Source organism: Tasmannia lanceolata, unplaced genomic scaffold, assembly GCF_043159265.1.
Source record: "Tasmannia lanceolata isolate RefF3 unplaced genomic scaffold, GAP_Taslan_0.1 ptg000008l, whole genome shotgun sequence".
Lineage (NCBI taxonomy): Eukaryota > Viridiplantae > Streptophyta > Magnoliopsida > Canellales > Winteraceae > Tasmannia > Tasmannia lanceolata.
The window spans coordinates 7,833,908-7,853,142 of NW_027518685.1; the positions used below are offsets into that span (position 1 = coordinate 7,833,908).

Below are 19,235 nucleotides of genomic sequence, written 5' to 3' on the forward strand. Positions count from 1 at the left end.
GTGACAGATATTGCTAGTTCTTGGTGAGTTTTGGGAGCTCACATCTGTGAAATCAAATGAGACCCAATAAAAAACAATTGATAAATCTGTACAACTTGGGAAATATCAATGTTCTTTACTTCACTTTCCATGATTGATACAATTTGACTGTTCCAACTAAATGATTTAATACAACCCTGAAATACTTGAAACAGAATATTCTCTAGCTTCAAATGTATCTTTTCCATTTCTAGAGGTACTCAAATGTTTTTGGAAGGGATATCTCATTGCAACATATATGGGCCCGTTTGGATGCCGAGAAGATTTTGATTTGGAATTCTCGCATTTGCAGCCCTTTTTGCGTTGACATTTGGATCCAGATCAAATCCTTGAATTTCCAATTCAGCTACTGACAGTGAAGAAAATCAGATTTCCAAATAAGCTGTGGAAATAAGTAATTGGAAATTCACAGATGTGGCAGTTTCCTTCACCCTCTTGGCTCCTCAACCTCCCCCTTGCAGTAGGAAGTACCCCCTTCCCTCTCAGTCTCCCTCCACATGAGCTGGCAGATCTATTAATTTTGTACTCAAAACTCAATTCCGAATCCAAATACAAAATATGAGGTATCCAAACGGGCCCATAAAGAATTCTGCTAGTAGCAGGAATCACCCCTCTGTTGAGTTATCTAGTTAAGAAAACACAACACAGAATCATGTTTAGTACTCTCAAGAGCAGCAAATGGTTTTATACATTGGCGTTCTGCAAATAGCTGAATCGCTTACTTATATTTCATAGTACTACTTCCACACACGCAGGGGCGGAGGCACATATAGCATGAGGGGGCCATGGCCCCCCATGACTTGCAAAATTCCTTTTAAATTGCATGCATGTACATGCATGCTTTAGGTGGTTTAGTGGCCATGGCCCCCCAAATGACCAATGCAGCCAAGAGTAAATTAGTCCTGCCCCAAGTGTAAATTCCTGGTTCCGCCCCTGCACACACGGTTACAGAATTTTCCAAGTAATTGAAAAAATCTTGAAAAAATCCCAACAAGGAAAATATCTTTTGATACCCGTGGATTGGATGGTTATAAAACAAAGAAGCATCGGTCTATATTCACTACTGCAAATTGGAGGGTTAGAATCCTCCAATGGGAGTGTATTTTGATGCACGACCCATCGATAGCAAGGCCTACCTGATGAATGGTTTGGATCATAGAACAAGTCGGCCTACATGATCAACTATTCTTTTATGAGATTTTCCCATTTTTAGGAGTGGAGAATGAGGAAAGCTAAAAAATCTCGTTCGGAGGTGTGACCCGCTAAGGTCAAATAGGATTCTAACTGTTTCTAAAGTTTCTCATCACCCCGTTTCTGGCCTGGTAATCGGGCGAGAATGAAAGCTTTGCCGAACACACCCTAAGTTTCTCAAGTGGTGAGCGAGGAGTATGGCGGGTGGGAGAAGGAGGCTAGAAGCCTGGGCACGGATTAGTAGAGGATGAGAAGTGATTAAATACAAGGGAAAAATCATTCATGTTTTGTGTGGAATTTTTTATTTTCTTGTTTTCAGCCTTTTCTTACCCCCTCTTCACTCAGTCCCTCCCGTGTCTACCCCCGCTCAGCCATTTGGGTGAGCTAATATTCCAAGAAAAAAATTCATGGTAGCCAAACATGCCCCTACCAGCTCATATTTTCTTTGGAAAAAAAAATAATCGTATCCATCATCTAACCTCACCATTTGGCCATTTTTACAACTCATCTGTTCCATTTTCTCAGCATTTCTGGGTGCTGTCTCTGGGAAATTGTACCAACTTCTGGAAAAGGGTGCTCATATATTCTCCCCTTTTATCCGATGCTTTTGTCTATGTAATGTGTTTTTTTTTCCAGAGATAGATTATCAAGACGAGCTCTTATTGATGAATTAAAACGACCATGATTCAGAGATGATGGGGACCGTTGATCTGATGGGCCATAACACAGGGTAGACCATTGATCTTTGCAGAACATCATGAAGCTACCCACATGGTCTTGGTCCCATCCGGAATGGACGTATCTTTTTTTGGTAAGTAAGCTGGGATTGAACCTCCGACCTCTAGGTTGAAAAGCAAAGCCTTACCATTGAGCTAGAGGCTCAATCGCATCAACGAACCATTTGTAAGTTTTAAGGACAAAATAAATAATAAAAAAATCAAAGGTTTAGCTTTTCTTGATGGAACCCCAAACAAGACTTAATGGATCAAGGGCCAGGGATGATCTCATCTAAGTGTTCTCAAAGGCATTTGGCCTAACTTATGGTCTTTGTCTGGATCAACAGATCCGATACAGGTACATACGGCGGGGGAGGTTAAGTCACTCCTATAACTTACATTAGAAACTTAGAATGTCCAATGCAAGTGCAAAACTTGTTGACAGTGGTAGCTTGTCAATGTATACACGAGGATTCTCCTTTTTGTTCCTGTTTTGGTAGAAACAACCCTACTTCATTCTTAAACTCTTTTCAATGGCTGCTGTATTTTGTACCTTCGGAATTGCAAGTTTCTAACAGCCCGTGACAAAAGTTCAAATTTTAGGGGGAGGGATGTAACATGGAATGCTGGGTCCCTTCCATTCAAACTCTGTAAAGACTCATGGCTTTGCTTTCTTTGTTTCTCTTTTTCTCTGTTCTCCTTTGGATTTCTTACATGTAGTTCATTTAGGCTCCCTTTCTTTCGACGTAAAAATGGACGTAAAATTTGTTTTATGTTGTAAAAATGGACATAAAACAAATTTGACGTCCATTTTTCCGTCGAAAGAAACTGAGAACAAAATGCTGAAGCTCTATGGTAAGTACATAGGCCAAAAACTGATGCATGGGATGGCGTAAAGGTGGTTTGATCTCTTTTGTCTCTTTGGATTCCTCACTTATAGTTCATCTAAGAATGATGAAGCTCTCTGGTAAAGATATGAGCCAACAGACTGATACGAGTGATGGAGTAAAGGAAGATTTAACGTCTTAAAGATCCAGTAACAGTAATTCAATCAAGCCATGAACAACTATTGTGAAATATACCCATGTTAGAGAATCTCTGGTAGACCAACTTGGCCAACCCATTGAAGAAAAATGGATTCTCATGATTGAGTTTCTGAAAATTGAAAATGTGCACCTATGGAAGAATTGCCATCCAAACTGGATGTACTGATGTTAAGGTGGATCTCTTTTACACTTTGCAACACAGCATCACCCTATTGAACTGTAGGTTCAAGGTCCTCCCAGTCCCAGATGAAACAAAGGCTTCTGCAAATTTATGGGTAGTGATGGGATGATGAAACAAGGGCTTCTGTCAATTACAACAGATGGTTTTGACTAGGAAACTCAACTTACCTATGGTAGAATTTGAATTTTTCATCTTAGTTACTGGAAGTGCTAGGACGTAGTAGCGATAGAACGTACAAAAGAAGCTATTTCATGACCCAAAGAATCTGTGAGTTGCGAAATTTCGAAGCAGGGAGCAGTAGCTTAAGTAGAAGGTTCATGCAACCAGATATTTTGCTTGTTTCAAACAAACAGTTCTGGATAAAAGACTATACAGTCGGGGCCATGCCCATTTATGAAAATATCATTCATCATCATTACAAATGCTTAAAATTTTCAATGTATTTGTAGACTCATGGAATAATATATGAGTTTTCCCAATGACAGACCTCAAGTTGAGGACTTATAACCTGCTGGCTGGGATGCGTTGAAGGTCCGATTCGGTAACTATATGGTTACGAGTTATCTCCTTGAGTGAGGTGCACCCACTTAAGGCCATTGTCAGCTCAAACTCGTCACGCAGCATCTGAAGCACCTTTCTTACGCCTGCCTCGCCTTCAGCGGCCAGAGAGAATAGCACAGGCCTTCCAATCTGAGACCAAGATTAGGGCCAAATGCAGTTACCAAGATATATACAAAGAAAGAACAGAAACAAAAATCAGAAAAATAAGCTCTTTTAAGACACGAAAAGGCAGCGAGTTGAAGGTTTACGCAACTACACAGTGAAGTGGGTGAAAAAGGAAGAACTTATTGTAGTAAGTTAAAATGTTCATGTGACTGATACTTACAAATATGCCAGCGGCTCCCAGTGCCAATGCTTTGAAGACATCGGTTCCACGACGAACCCCGCCATCCAGAAACACAGGAACTCGACCTTGTGCAGCTTTAACAACCTGAAGATGCCATTTCTTTAGAATCAATAAAATGCCCAACTTAGAGAAGTAAGCTATATTAACTTCATGGGTGCTACCCCAATAAGTAAATTAGATATGGGCATGATGTATTCAACATGGTAACCATTAAAAACCCCACATGCTGGAGGATTCAAGGGCTGATCGCGGGAATCTTAGACATTTATGTCTTTATTGAAGCCAAAGATAGAGCACCGAAGGAAATCTGCAAATGAAGCAGCAGACTCTCAGGCTAAGGAGGGGGTCCTGCGGGAATCTAAACTAGTAGTATCATTGTCTAATGCCCCCCTTAAAAGTATCTTGTAATAGGTCTTTGGATCGTTTTTATGAAATGTAAGTCGTGGGACATCTTGTCCCTGGCTAAACCTATTGAAATTAATGAAATGTCAATTTTCCTAAAAAAAATAAAAACAAAAAAAAAACCCACATGCTGACATGTCAATGCAGTTAAATGATAAAAGTGGAAGATATAATACGTTAGAAGCACATAAATATTATACAATAATGCCAAAAAGGAACGAGGGAAAAAGATTTCATCTGAAGAGTCCTAACAAAGCATCTTCAATGTAAAATCTGACACGTGTATCTGACAACATAATTGTGTAAGAAATAAGATGTCTCATTAAATAGAGCCACAATAAAAACCATTTTTGAAAACTTCCCAAGTCAATTATCAACTCCCCTGAGTCGACTAGGTTTTACCCTGGTCGAGTTCTCGTCCAAGTTTGGCCCTATTAAAAAAAAGCTCCTCTCATTCTGTTAATGAAAATTTGACTGCATCAATCATTGACTGGCCCAAGTCAACTCATTTTTACCTTGTCGTAGTTCTCGTCCAAGTTCGAGTTTATAAACACTGGTAAAAATCATATGACTTCATTTAAACTTGGGAGAAGTGTTAAATGTTTATGTGAACCCAGTACTCTTTCCAAGGAGAAGTAGCTTATGGATAAAGAAATTCTAATTCTGATGAAAAATTAACTTTTTATCCATAGGAAAAAGGGAAACATCTTCCTAATGTAATTAGGCAGGGAATGTACCTCTTCTAAAGCACTGATAGTTGCTGGAACATAGTCAAGCTGACGCGCTCCATGATTTGAGACGATGATACCAGCTGCCCCAGTTTGGATGGCAATTCTTGCTGCATGATCAGCATAGAATGTTATATGGAAATTCATCATTCAGAAAAAAAAAGGAAATGAAAGGAATAGTTAAATCTAAATGCATACTGTCTTCAGCAGTCAGAACACCCTTCACCAGAATTGCCATTTTCGTGATTGTCTGCAACCACTTCACATCCTGTCCAAACCCAACAGAGGTGTTCTCAGAAAGATATTGTCTCATCTTGATTGAAAAATCTCACTGTTATTATAATGCTTCAATTTCAAATATTCATCTGATATCATCCTTTTTAGACCTTTTGTTTTCTTAACTTAAAATATTTACACAAACTTATTAGTTTAATTGAACTATGTTGAAACAAAATGTGCAGTGTGTTTCCCAGCATCTGTTTCCAAATACAAAGTAGCAATTGCAAATGTGTCATCCTGTTAGGAAGTCGAGATATCTCAAATTATGGAGTATTTATAAGCTGTGTCATCCGGTTAGGAAGTAGAGAGATATCTCAAATTATGGAGTATTTATAAGCTATCTCATAGTTTTAAAACTCCCCTGCATCCGCGTCGACACCCCGAAGTCAACTCCCTTTTACCTTGGCCGCATTCTGCATTTTGCCCTACAAAGTCAATAAAAAGTCCTTTGACTCTCCCAAATTATGACCGCGTCAACCGAGTACTCATACTCAGCCACGTCAACGTCAGTTGAGTACTCGACCGCGTCGTGCCGAGTCGACTAAGATTTTCTCCGGCCGGGCTCCGCGCCGCATCCGTGTTTTTAAACACCGAGCTATCTAACTAGTGAGGATAAAAGTAAGCGAGATGATTTTTTCACCCCCTGTAGGATTATGCGTCCCCCTTTTAACGTGAATTGACGTCAAAAAGCATTAAAGTCTGCCCACAATTCCGATAAAAGAAGGGCGCATAATCCTATGGGGGGGTTGGGTGGGGTATCATCTCCCTAAAAGAAATCATATGACATTTGGGATCTGTAACAACCATGCACAGTTCTTGAAGGAAAAAAAAGCAGAAAAATAAATAGTCATGATCCTAGTGGAATTTGGGAAAATAAATTCTCTCAAAATTCCAAATATTTTTTTTCCATATTCTATTTTGTGCAGTTTTATATTGTTATTTCTATCAAATCAGCCAAACCAAAAGAATTTGACAAGCCCAAGTCCCTGAATAACTAGCCCAAATAATAATTTTTGGCTCAACTGGGTAAAGTCCTAGTCACGATTTTTCGAACTTAATCGTGCCTACATACCTTCCAGCTTAGAGATCGATCAATTTGACCAGCAACATATGAGGCCAAACCAGAGTCATCTGACTGCATCAACCAAAAAAAATTGCAATGAGAAATATAATGCCAAACTTTCAAATTGAATTAGTTTATGATTAACTACATTTTATCCCTCACCTTACTCATCTGGCCAAGGTCCAAGCCCTCAAAGTTCTTCAATGTCAAATTTGGAGGTAAAGTAAATCTGGTTTCAATGAATTATGAACCAATAAGCAAACTGTGAAGTAACATACAGACAAGGTTTAAAAAGTCGAGACTTGACTCAACAAAGTTTTTCAAGCTTTCAATTCTTTTCAAGGAAGTTCGGGCAAGTAGTCCCAAATTCTTTCAATTTTTCGAGTTTTGGACCAATTTACGGTAGATAAAAAAATCAAGACAGAGTTACAGTGAAACAAGTCTAGAATCTTAACCAACCCGACTCTGTTAACTTTTGGTTCTACTCATTTGAGATTTTAAGCTATGCATACATAAAATTGTGGAGCAAAATAGACATTGTAGCATGTAAAGTTCAGGTACATCACTCATGCTTTTCTCAATATGAGGCAAGTAATCATGAATACACTCACCTGTTCTTTATGTCGGCTTCCCTGCGGCCGAGTCTTGGAGTATCGACTGTGAGAGCAATTGCCTTGAATCCAGCTCTCTCAGCTCTTCTAACAAGTTGTGCAACAACATTCCTATTCTTGTAGACCTAGCAACATACGGAATGGTCTTTGAGGAAAGAGAAAGTATTATGCATGAGTACACATGTACACGCAAAGATATGCTAATTTTGGCAACCAGAGCACCAATAATAACCACATGTGAAATGTTAGGATCAAGCACTTACATAGAGCTGGAAAAAGCGAATACCAGGCCCTGTCGAGGCAACCTCTTCGACACTGGATGTAGCCCATGATGACAATGTCTGACAACCATCCAAATAGAATAAGGCTAATAAAACATTGGATATAACAATCACAAAAGAAATTGAATCATAGTTGTTGATACAAAATGGAATGTAACGGATCAGCGATTGGACAAGCTGAGATCCTATGTAAGCGAACATTCAGGATAGGATCAAACAGAAAGGTTTATAAACCCGTCATGGTGGCGCGCAGCGGGGCTTCAAGGGTGGGTACAATGGTTACTCTTGCAGACGGGTTTATAAACCCGACATGATGTAAACGCATTCAAGGCGGATTCCCAATATGGATGGGATTTTCTTGTGTTAGGTCTCTCACTGTATCGCTCATTGGGGACATCTTGTCCCCCGGTCGATGTATGTTTTCGTGACCTATGAAATAAAATTGTTAATTTCTCAACAAAAAAAAATGATAGGATCAAACAGAAGATGGAATCATAGATTAGAAGTAACTTGTTCAGCATCAGATCATATGGTTTTCACAGATAGCATTTACATCGTTGGTAAGTAGCTTATGAATATTATTCTAGATAGTCATGGACATGCATGTCAGCAACCTATGGCAAAAGCCAATATTCTTCTAGGTAGTCATGCACATGCATGCCAGCAACCTATGGCAAAGTCAATAATATAGAAGTAAGCAAAACGGGAATTGCTAGCCTCCATCGCAAAAGGCATTTCGCGGAGGGTCTGTCGCATGTCAGACCACTCACCTCGTGAATGGAGACAAAAGCTGTTGTCTCCATTCACGAGGTGGCTGGTCTGACATGTGACAGACCAGCTGCGAAATGCCTTCTGCAATGGACCCTAGCAAATCCCAAGCAAAACATATAGGGCATGTTTGGCTTGACAGAAAAAATTTTCCTGAATTCTTTTCCGGCAAAAATCAAAATTTCCAAGGTTTGGTAAGGTAAGTCTTTTTAGGTAAAAAATTTCATTGTTTTTTTCTTTTCCTTTCCTGGGAAAAAATTTCCCTGAAAAAAATTCAAGGGAAAAAGAATTTTCCATTAAAAAATCACTGTAGCTAAACATGCCCTTAATAACCACTAAAAACCAGAGAAGATGATGAAAATTGAACTGTACTAGAATCTTGTTTATGTATAGGCTTCTTTATGATCATATAAACTTTGAACTAGTAAAACTGAACTGTACTCTTTCGACTGTACAAGAATTGATTCTGACATTCTTACCGACGAAAGGTTTAATTTCGAATGAACAGAGGGGAAAGTATGCACTCTTTATTTAATCTTGACAGAATGCTTGTTTGAACAGCTTGAGATTGATCACTTATCATATCGAGTCTGTTAGCATCATGCTTTCTTATCCCCAATTAATTTAGACCACGACATAAAACATAAAAGGATGAGATGCCAAGCCATCATGGTCCCTTATGAAACTGCTCTTGCATACAATTAAATCAATTATAACTATCATATAAGCAGACAGAGAAAATTTTCAAGTATTGTTGATGGTGAATATAGAGGTTCTTTGACAAAGTGAATGAATGTGTTTCTGAGTATATTAAGGTAGAAGCAATGGATTTTCCACTTCCACAAGCTTCAAATGCTCAACTATCCAATCTATTTATAGAACAACATTGCATAAGGGTGAGATGCCAAACCATAATTGTGCCGGCTGCCGATGCTGCTCTTGCTGTTGCATACTCCCCTGGAAGATAAAATTAGACATTTAGTTTACACAGCTTATTTTTTCTGCATACTTGATCAAAACAGTGTTTAGAGACTCAAAAAGACATTTGAAAAGATCTTGAGTCAACTCGACTCAATTATGAGGTAGCAACTCAGGTCGAGCTAAGAGGGGAACTCAACTTGTTTAGAACCCCAGAAAACTCAATCGAATACTCAAAACTCAAAATCAAATTATAGCATAACCTTTTTGGACTCAATTGAGTACTCATACTGAGTTTTGGGTTGACTTGGATGTAGGGGCTCATCAAGTCTCGGAGAGTTCAAGTTTTTAAACTTGTTAGAAAGTACAAATATGACAAACACAAGCTTAATGAAATTGCAAACCTTCGGGGTGGGCCATTTTCTGCATCGCCGTGGGAGCAATCATGATGGGCATAGATATCTTGAATCCCAAGATGGTGGTGGTCATGTCTATCCTGCTCACATCAATGAGAATACGAGGCCGAAACCTATTTCACAGCCAAAGAAGCATGTTTAGTAAAGAGTTTAAGCAAAGGATGAACTGAAACACAAATGAGGATGTTTTGGGTCAATGGACAAATGCTTCATTAAAGGCATGGACAGCAGTGACATTATTCATATCAGTTAAAAGACCCAAAGCATGTGAAAATAGGACACCTATGACTCCCCACTTACAAAATCTCCAATAGACATACTCTTTTACTTTCTACTTGGTGGGGTAGTAAGGTGTACTATTGCATCATTAGATTGGGCATCTTGTTTTTTGGTACAAAAAAAGGGTATGAAGGTGTGAAAGGTTCCCTTATAAGTTAAATAACAAACATCATATTAAACAAAGAATATGACCGCTAAAAAACGTAGGCCAAAAATTGATCGAAACGTTCGAACACTCATTAGTCGTATCAATACAACCACATATTTTTCAGACAGGCCCCCAAACTAAACTAAGATTAATAAATAATTGATATGCTCACAGTCAGGCACAGTGTAGATAAACCAATAGAAAATTAGAAACAGAGGTGCAAAAGTGCTTAATCAAAGATGAAATAAATAACTCTTATGCTCACAAACATGCACTGGGCAAATGAAACAATAGAAACATAGGTGCAAAAAGGTTTGGTCTCATTGAACAAAGAGATGTTCCCAGAAACCATGACACAACAATCCGAAATTTGGGTAAATCAAGATTCTACTGATAATTTTTTTTTTTTTTGAATGATAAAAAATTCTACTGATTGCTTACTTGCCGAGATGGAAAATAATTAAGCTGGGGAACATGAAGGGAGGAACAAAGCTTACAGGATCCTTGAAAATGCATTTCGGTTCTCCTCGAGAGTCCATTGATCCTCTGCACCTGATGCATAGTAGTCATACACCATCTTTGGCAATTTTTGCTTGGCTATGGCCTGATACTCCGTAACGTTGGTTACCTCCATCTTCACAAGCGACTGTTAGCCCTTCCCCAACAGTCTGCAATAATTTTTTAATAAATATATAAATCAAAATCTGCTCAAATCCTCAAGAGCAAAAGCAAAATAGTCTCTATTCAAATCTTCAAAACCAGCAATACAAAACATGCAGTCCTAGATCAAGTTTTGAACAAACCCGCAAGAACGGTTAGTCAAAGAAACAAGAAGATATCAACAGAAACCCATGTCTTATTTTAGATTTTGATCATATGTACAAAATGAGAACATAATACATTCTGAAAAAAAAAAAATTCTGAGAGCTAGCAAAAGACAAGAAAAAAAAAAAGTCTCAGATCAAGACTACACAATTCCACAAAAGGGGGAAGAGAAGTGAACAAAAATATATTGCCAAAATCAAAACCTACTCAAGCCCCATGAGTGAACAAAATCTAGTTTTCATTTAGCCTCATATCTCTACTGAATCTAGACAAACTTTGATACAATCGAACATTAAAAAAAACACAAAAAAATTGTATCATGCTAAAGCACCCTAGAAAAAACCACGTAGAAAATACACATCCTATAATTGAAAATCAGCAGAGGCCACAAGAAAAAAAAAATATAAACACTTAATCTCACAGAAAAAAAGAGCCTGATATTAAATTATGCTGAACACACACTAAAAGAATACATGGCCTGAAATTGAAATTTTACACAAAACTGCATGATGACAGCAACAGTAGTGCTCAAGTCTTTCAGGTTTTGATAAAACCCTCTTGAAAAATGAAAATGAAAGTAAAAAAAAAACAAACAGAATTACACATTTGTAATCTACTCTGTTAAGAGTTAAGACTTAAGATCCACAAAAATAAATACAAACACACGATTTAGATTGAAAATCTTAACAAACCCACAAGAAAAGAAAGCATCAGATCAATTTCTGACAAAACAAACACGCAAAAAGATACAAATAGACTACCTAAGATCCAACTTAGTATGTCTACAAGTAAAAAAACTCAGAAATACACAGCCTGGGATCAATTTCTACTACAGGCTATAATATGACCAAAAGAAATACCCAGTCCAATGTTTAAGGATACGCTCAAACCCCACATGAAAAGAAACAGAATGTTCAATCTCAGACTAAGCTATGCTAAAACTCAGTTCGAGATAAAAAAGAACTATCCTCCATTAGATTAAAAATCTGATTAACAGGAAAATATTATAGCATCTAAGATCATATTCTGTAAAATCCAAATGAAACACATGAAAAGGCCCATCCTCTGATTGAAAATATACTCAAACCCAAACATACTCACTCTTAAATCACATTCTAATAATACCCAACATGCAAAAAAAGAGGTATCCACTAAACCCAGATGAATAAACACAGAAACACAGATCCCCATATTAAAAATTCTAGAAAACTCACAATACAAAAATAGAATAGTCGAAGAGAACAGACCCCAACTCCACTGAGCAGGAGAATGGATGAGGAGAAACCAAGATAAGCGTGTTTGTAGATAATGATATGATTTGAGAGGTGATGGGCTGGTTAAATGAAAAAAAAAGAAAGAATATAAAAGAAAAACCTACGTGAAGACAAAATGGGTAGGGTTTACTGAGAGAAACTTACAGTTTAATGGATCAGTTTTTCGAGGTGTGTGTGTCAGAAACGGTATCTGATCATGAAAATGGGAGGCTTCTCATCCACAAATGTCTTCGTGAGCTCGGGAACGTTAGTAAATTATCGAGGAAAAAAGCATCAGAAAATAGGGGAAAAAAAAGAGAAGAATATTTGCATGTAGATATGTTTAATTTTTTTTCCTGTTTTGGACTTTGGATATGTATGTGGGTGGTGAGCGAAGGCCTTATCTTTGCTTGTAACTATTCGTTGGATACGGTTATGCTACATAGGAGAGAGAGCGAGAGAGAGAGAGAGAGAGAGAGAGAGAGAGGTGATCAGATGATCATAACCATCTATTGTTGGTGAATGTATAACACAGACCAGATGATTATGGCCGTCAGATATAATGTTATGGAAATGATCACATTTATCCTGGGTGCGTTTACATATGAGGCTAGTCATGATTGATCTAAACCATGGGTGCGAATTGGGTCGATTTTCAGGGATTTAGGTTGAGCCTTTACCATAAAATCAGGTCAATTTTGGGTCTATTCTAATTCATTGTTTAGCAAAAGCTCAACCCGATCAGACCCATTCGGGTCGATTTTCATGGATACAGTTTGAGCTTTTACTGTAAAATTGGGTTGGGTTAAAACTGATTTCGATTCATTGTTTAGCAAAAGCTCAATCCAACCTCTGACCCAAGTTGCACCACTAGATGTGATAGACCTCAACCTCGACTTAGGTAATTCATGGGTCAATAATATATAGAGAAATGATAAATGCACCCCTTTTCATTACCAGGGACACCCAGCTATAGTGTATCTACGACTGAAAAGGTGCTAATGTACTTCACATCTGAAGGAATGAAGTGACTTGATTGCCACGTACAATGCAACTGGGTGTCCCAAGTGATGAAAAGGGATGCATTTATCATTCTAAATAACTTTTCCAAATCTATACATTCTACCCATGATTTGCTAATTTTATCACTGGTCCTTTTGTTGGTCTTGTTGTTAGCTAAGAATCTCAGTCTTAATATCATTCATTTCTAAACTCATTCTTCATAATAATAAAAAGGTGAATCATAACTCTATGCAAGAGACACAAGAAAAAACACATACCCACCTGACAAATGCTGAATTTTCAAATGGGCGGCCCAGTGCACACGAGGCTCCCGCCATTGAGGGGTCTGGGGAGGGCTAGACATACGCAGGCCTTACTTTTGCTTTGCAGAGAGGCTCCGTGAATCGAACATGTAACCACTAGGTCACAATGGAGCGACCTTACCGTTGTGCCAAGGCTCGCCCTATAAATGCTGAATTTTCAAATGTTTCACCCTTATTACCAACTCCCTCTCTCCCTTGTTTCCCTTTTCTTTACCAATAATCTCTATCACTCACTCTCTCCCATGTTTCCCTTTTCTTTACCAATAAGCTCTCTCTCTCTCTCTCTCTCTCTCTCTCTCTCTCTCTCTCTCTCTCTCTCTCTCTCTCTCTCTCTCTCTCTCTCTCTCTCTCTCTCTCTCTCTCTCTCTCTCTGCAACTTGAACAACCAAAGTAACTTCAAACCCAGATAAAATCATCAATACTTGTCACCATTGGGCTTCCCGCCTCCTAGTGTTGTTTGCCTAACTTAGCTAGGACCATGGTTTTAAATTTCGGATTTCGGTGGGGACCGAAACCGAAATTTTCCAAAATTACGTTTTTCGCCATGAATGGCATTATTTATTAAAAAAAGTGTTGCAAAATTTCATCGGAATTTCAGTCCGAAATTCTGAAATTTCTTACCAAATTACCAAATTTTAGACCAAAATTTCGGATTTCGCCGAAATTTCGGTTTTCGGTGGGGTCCGAAACGGTTACCAAAACCGAAATTTTAAACCATGGCTAGCACCTTCCCCTTCCAACCTTTTTTTTTATGAGAAAGGTGACTATTGTTTTGAAAGGACCTTACATGTGAATAGAGGGGACAAGTTGTCCCCAATATCCCTAGTTAAGGTACAAATATAATAACGTTAGGGAGTACAAAAACCTCGTCCCGAAGCCTAATTGTCCTGCAATGCAATGAGAGCACTCTCGACCATGTGATTGCCTTCCACACCCGCCTTCACAAGCTCGTCGGCCTTCTCGTCTGCAGACCTATAGACATGCGAGAAACTCAAGTGAATGACCTTGCAGTAGTCCCGAATTTCTGAAATGATGTTATATAGTTTCCAAGGTTCCGGGGGTTTCGCCACTTCCCCTTCCAACCTAAAAAGACTTTTCTTTCCAATGGATAGAAGAACTCAAGAAAGTGATGTCAAGAAATCCCTCGGTGCCAACCTAAACACCATTAACGACTTTCAGACCTGGCGACCCCGGCTTTAGAGCATCATTGAACTCCTCCCTTCAAGAAACAGACCTCTCATTAGCTTTCTCCGCAGCCTCTTTAGTGCTGCAATCTTCCCCAATGTGGCGATCAATTGAAAGAATGATCAAGAGAGGTCGAATCTTGGCGCGCAGTGCATGAGCATGTGTCCATTGACATCTTTTGGTGTTGTTGTTCATATGAGACCGTAGGGCCCACCTTCTTCAAAGATCCAAACCATTCATATGGATCACTCCAACCTAATAATTTATCTCCCAAATTTCATATCCAAAGGATAATCCTAACACTCTGATCTATACATGTTTTATAATTTTCCGTCCCATTACAGATGGCGAGGGTTATGATCATCCTCTTTGAGATGAACTTTTGTGCACAACCTATTCTAGTGATCCAAATGAAGGGTTTGGATCTTTGGCGAAGGGTCCTCCGTACATTTTGAAAAATAAGCACGTGAAAGCGCAAACTACATATAAATCCTAATATGGTAAGTAGAGGTAGCTATTGCACATGGAAAGGACTGGGTTGTAAGTAAGGTGCATGGAAGCTTGCGTAGGGCAAACCCAACCCGATAATAAATCAGGGGGTCTCAGGGTGGGTTGGTTTTCAATTTTAAAAACCCGACCCAATTTAGGGTCAAGATGAGTTTAAACAATCGAAACCCAAAACTTGACCAGACCCTTATTGACTCCCCAAGTGTCTCCCCATGTGTATTTATTAAATTTATTAAATATCTCTCGAATAACATGATAAATTATTTTTGGGGGAGTGATAAATCGACTCCCCATGTGTCTTTCTCTCTCCTCTGGGTTAGAGAGAGAAAGAGGAGAGAGATAGACACATGGGGAGTCGATTTATCATTTTGGGGGGTTGATTTATCACTGCCCTTATTTTTAAATATGTTTATAATCATTTTCCTTGAAGTGATCAGTTTGTGAGGTGGAAAAACAATTCCCTTCTTAAATTTAAACACTTGCCGACTTAAATTTAGAGATTTTCACTATGAAATTTTACTATTTTCTACGATCATTGAAGTTATTTGCTATCCCGAGCTAAACATTAAAAACCTGACCCGACCTAACCTGTGAAACTATATCAGGCAGGGTCGGGTTATGAATCTCATGTTTTGACCTGACGTGACCCAAGAGTAGAGTAGGGTAGGCTTTTGGAAAAACCGACCTGCGCAGCCTAAGATAAAGGGAGTGAAAAAAAATGGAAGGATGTTTATCTATTGATCATACTAACAAGGACTCACAGTGAACCTCCAAACAAGGCTGAATTCTTAGGTGAAGGAAGCCGACTTCAAGGATAATTTGTGTCACCTTGGTCCCATCATTGGAACTCTATCAGGTCGTGTTTCTCTCCTCTAGTTATAATTTGCCCAGTGTAATCTTATAATCCATGTCTGGTGTTTATTTTCAAGAGGCATTTACTCCCAGCCCTTTTTGCTCTTCCTCTCTTTTGATCATCTTCCAAGGATTGGAAGGGTATTTCCTACTCTCCCAATATCCTTTTATTTTAGGGTGATGATAAATTCGCACCTACTCTACGATAATTCGCAGTCTTTTACCGTCAAAAAGTGTAGAAGTCCGTCACATATCCTTCCTTTACAGTGGTGCGAATTATCCCAGAGGGGTGTGAATTTATCATCACCCTTTGTTTTAATATACTCATAGGGCCTCCGCCTAACTCCTATAAAAAAGGATTTGCTAGGGACTATTGAAGAAGGAATTTCGCAGGCCGGCTGTTGCATGAGAGAGCAGCCACATAGGCTCAATTTCTCAACAGATTTTGTCTTATTCATTTACTTCATCTGAGGTAACTGCTCTCTCATGCAATAGCTGCCCGCCAAAATGCCTTCTGATGTGGTCCCTACCAAATCCAAAATTAAAAACACTTTTGTCTATTCTCAACGGTCAACTGCAACTCTTCTAATTTTCCATTTCATTTTGTCTTCGTCTTGAAGCAGTCACACTCAGACATTTTCCCGAAAGCTAAATCCCATCTCTCTATCTCTCATACATACACACATATTTTCTCTCTGCGGTTCTCAGATCCTTTTCCCAATCAAATCAATGACGGATCGAATGACCAGATTCAGAGAGGAAGGCCTCACCTACGCTTATATCCTTCTCTACCTCGCTCTTTCCAGCGGACAAATCTTCTTTAACAAGGTTAGTTATTTACTCACATTTTTATATCCGCTTTCTTGATTTCTACTGCGTTAGTCTCTGATCCCTGTACTTCATTCTCTAGGGTTTGGAAAATAATATTAGATCTCTTTAACTCGTTTCTTTTTGTCTTTCTTGATTCTTAAGAAATCAAGAAACATAAACAAACCATGGATTAAGAATATGTAGGAGAATGGAGGGATTGGGACTGGAGAAAAGAAAAATCACGCCATGGACTAATCTTACTTAACGCTCCGAAAATTATTCTCCATTTTGATTTTTTTCCCCCTAACAAGTGGGCAGTTAAACTCAATGTGCTTGATACCTTGTATAAAACACAAGGGGTTCTTATCCACATGGATAGCGCATCATATGTTGTCTACTTTGTTATGTTGTGTTTCTCAATACACATTTTGGATTCGCAAGACTACATTAAGATCTCAATCCTATGAAGTAGCAGGACATGTTGCATCATGAGGCTTGGGTCACTAATTGGTCATCTGGGTTCCTCTCTTTTTACTTCCATGTCGTTGTAACAGGATTAGAATCTGTTAATATAAGAAAGCACTAGTTTCATTCACTTCAGACTTTATGCAGACAATTGGAAAATTTCTGTAGCGTACACTCCCACACGCTAATCCTTTATCTTTATATTTTGATTCTTGAAACAATATGTGGACATAATCCGTAGGAAGAAACTTACCTTAATGTTGTTTCTTCATCTTCTCCGAAGTAAGGGTCTTCTCCTTTCTGGTGCGATCATGCATCATTTAGAACTAATACCCATGTCACTAGACAATTTCAAGACGAGCATTAGCACTAATCTTCTATATAAACTTGTAAGGACCCACACTTCTTGAATGTAGTTTATTGAAAGTGCCTTTAGGCAGCCCTCCCGCCTTGATACTAACCATCACCATATCCTTTTCCAAAAATTTCACAAATTGAAGACGTAAATCAGCCTAGCCTTACAAGACTGTCAAACTCTTTGTTTGGTAATAATATTAAAAATAAAAACAAAAGAACAGCGAGGCCAAGGGAGGTCTACGGAAGAAGAAAAGGAAAACACAGCGAAAAAGGAGCAATACGAGAAACGAAAGAAAAATCCTTTGGGAGTGAGGGGCCAAGGAGGTCTAGAGAAGAAGAAAAGGAAAACACAGCGAAAAAGGAGCAATACGGGAAAAGAAAGAAAAATCCTTTGGGAGGGGGGTGATTAAATGTCAAAATCAGAGACATGCAACTTAACAAATCTAATGTAACATGTCTACAAAGGTGTGATTAGTGTTTTATGCTACTGTCACCTCATATTAAAACATGGGAGACTGACAAGTCATGTCAGAGCCTTGATGGCGGTGTCTTTAATCTCCTTCTTCTGTGTGCCATTCTCCTCGCGAGGGCACCATAATCACGCCTGTCAATGCAAGATGTGTGCTACTGATTTGAGTGATTTATCACAATTAAGCCTGCAAAGTTAGATGCTGTTTGATGCTTATATCGCCAAGTCCAATAGTCTGCATGGGAGTTTGATTTTTCTACTTATGTGAACTTATTGCACAATCATTTATTTATTTATTTTTAATTCATTTGGCTGACAGATGATATTTCCTTGGACATTATGCATGCAGTGGGTTTTATCATCGAAGCAAATCAACTTCCCTTATCCTCTAGGATTAACTCTACTTCATATGGTCTTCTCCTCTGTTTTATGTTTTATCCTCACGAAAGTTTTGAAGGTATCATTCTTATTAGGCCTACATCATAGAAAACATCATTTGCTAAACATTTTTAATATTTTTTAGGACACATAGCTTGCTAAATTTTTAAAGGCAGTCTATTCACTACAAGGAACCAGTTCTATTTTTGGCACTTCATGATATTCACCTGTGTTTGCTCACAGGTTATGAAGGTTGAGGAGGGGATGACTTTAGAAATGTGAGCAGTATATTAACTTCAAATTTCTTTACGGATGGACTTTATGCGATTTGGTCCTATGAATTTTATTTTCGGCTCTGTTTGTGATAGCTATACATCAAAAGGCGAAGATTGTTACTATGATGTTGCCAATTTTATTTCTATATAATGAATAAACCATCTCCTGGTTGAGGCATATCAGTAACAAACTCACTTCATCCCCCCAGATAACAAGTCTAGAGTCTTGACATTCTCTGGGCATTTTAATTGTATTGACACTGTATGGCTCCTAGTACTTTCTGTTCCTTGAGGGTTATTCAAGATTTTGGTAGCATAATGCGCTTTTAGTTTATGCAATGTGCTTCCTATAATTTTGTGTAAAAAAATGGCAACTGATTCTGGAATGCTGGTGTCTTGTTGAATAATTTTTTTTTTCAGAAAAAAATTATGGTGGCTAGATATATATAGCTAATTATAGGCTTTTAATGTGTGTTTCTAGTTCTAGCTAATGCAAACTATCACATCAGTCAATTGTTTTATTTGGATTGTTATGTGCATGAAGTTCAAAACAATTAAAAT

General features: G+C 38.4%; 1 protein-coding gene and 1 long non-coding RNA gene across 5 annotated transcripts; one reads left to right on the plus strand and one right to left on the minus strand.

The window, feature by feature from the left end:
• Nucleotides 1–3,475: 3,475 nt before the first annotated feature.
• Nucleotides 3,476–12,365, minus strand: LOC143884197 (glycolate oxidase 1). Of its 4 annotated transcripts, none has more exons than XM_077387634.1 (12): nt 12,217–12,365; nt 10,471–10,641; nt 9,535–9,659; nt 9,123–9,169; nt 7,427–7,504; nt 7,164–7,288; nt 6,715–6,781; nt 6,562–6,624; nt 5,409–5,478; nt 5,220–5,320; nt 4,060–4,164; nt 3,476–3,863 (listed from the first exon to the last, which is right to left on the minus strand). In XM_077387634.1, exons 2-12 carry the CDS (start codon nt 10,605–10,607, stop codon nt 3,675–3,677), a joined length of 1,107 nt encoding a protein of 368 aa, XP_077243749.1. In that variant the 5' UTR covers nt 10,608–10,641; nt 12,217–12,365; the 3' UTR covers nt 3,476–3,674. The 4 variants fall into 4 exon arrangements, with proteins under 4 accessions (XP_077243749.1, XP_077243747.1, XP_077243746.1 ...); XM_077387632.1 differs by lacking the exon at nt 12,217–12,365 and adding an exon at nt 12,046–12,114; XM_077387631.1 differs by lacking the exon at nt 12,217–12,365 and adding an exon at nt 12,013–12,114.
• A 4,208-nt stretch (nt 12,366–16,573) lies between these two features.
• On the plus strand, nt 16,574–18,838 carry LOC143883620 (uncharacterized). The gene is made up of 3 exons (XR_013252444.1): nt 16,574–16,748; nt 18,371–18,478; nt 18,643–18,838. It is a non-coding gene; the product is annotated as an uncharacterized LOC143883620 (long non-coding RNA).
• Nucleotides 18,839–19,235: the final 397 nt, after the last annotated feature.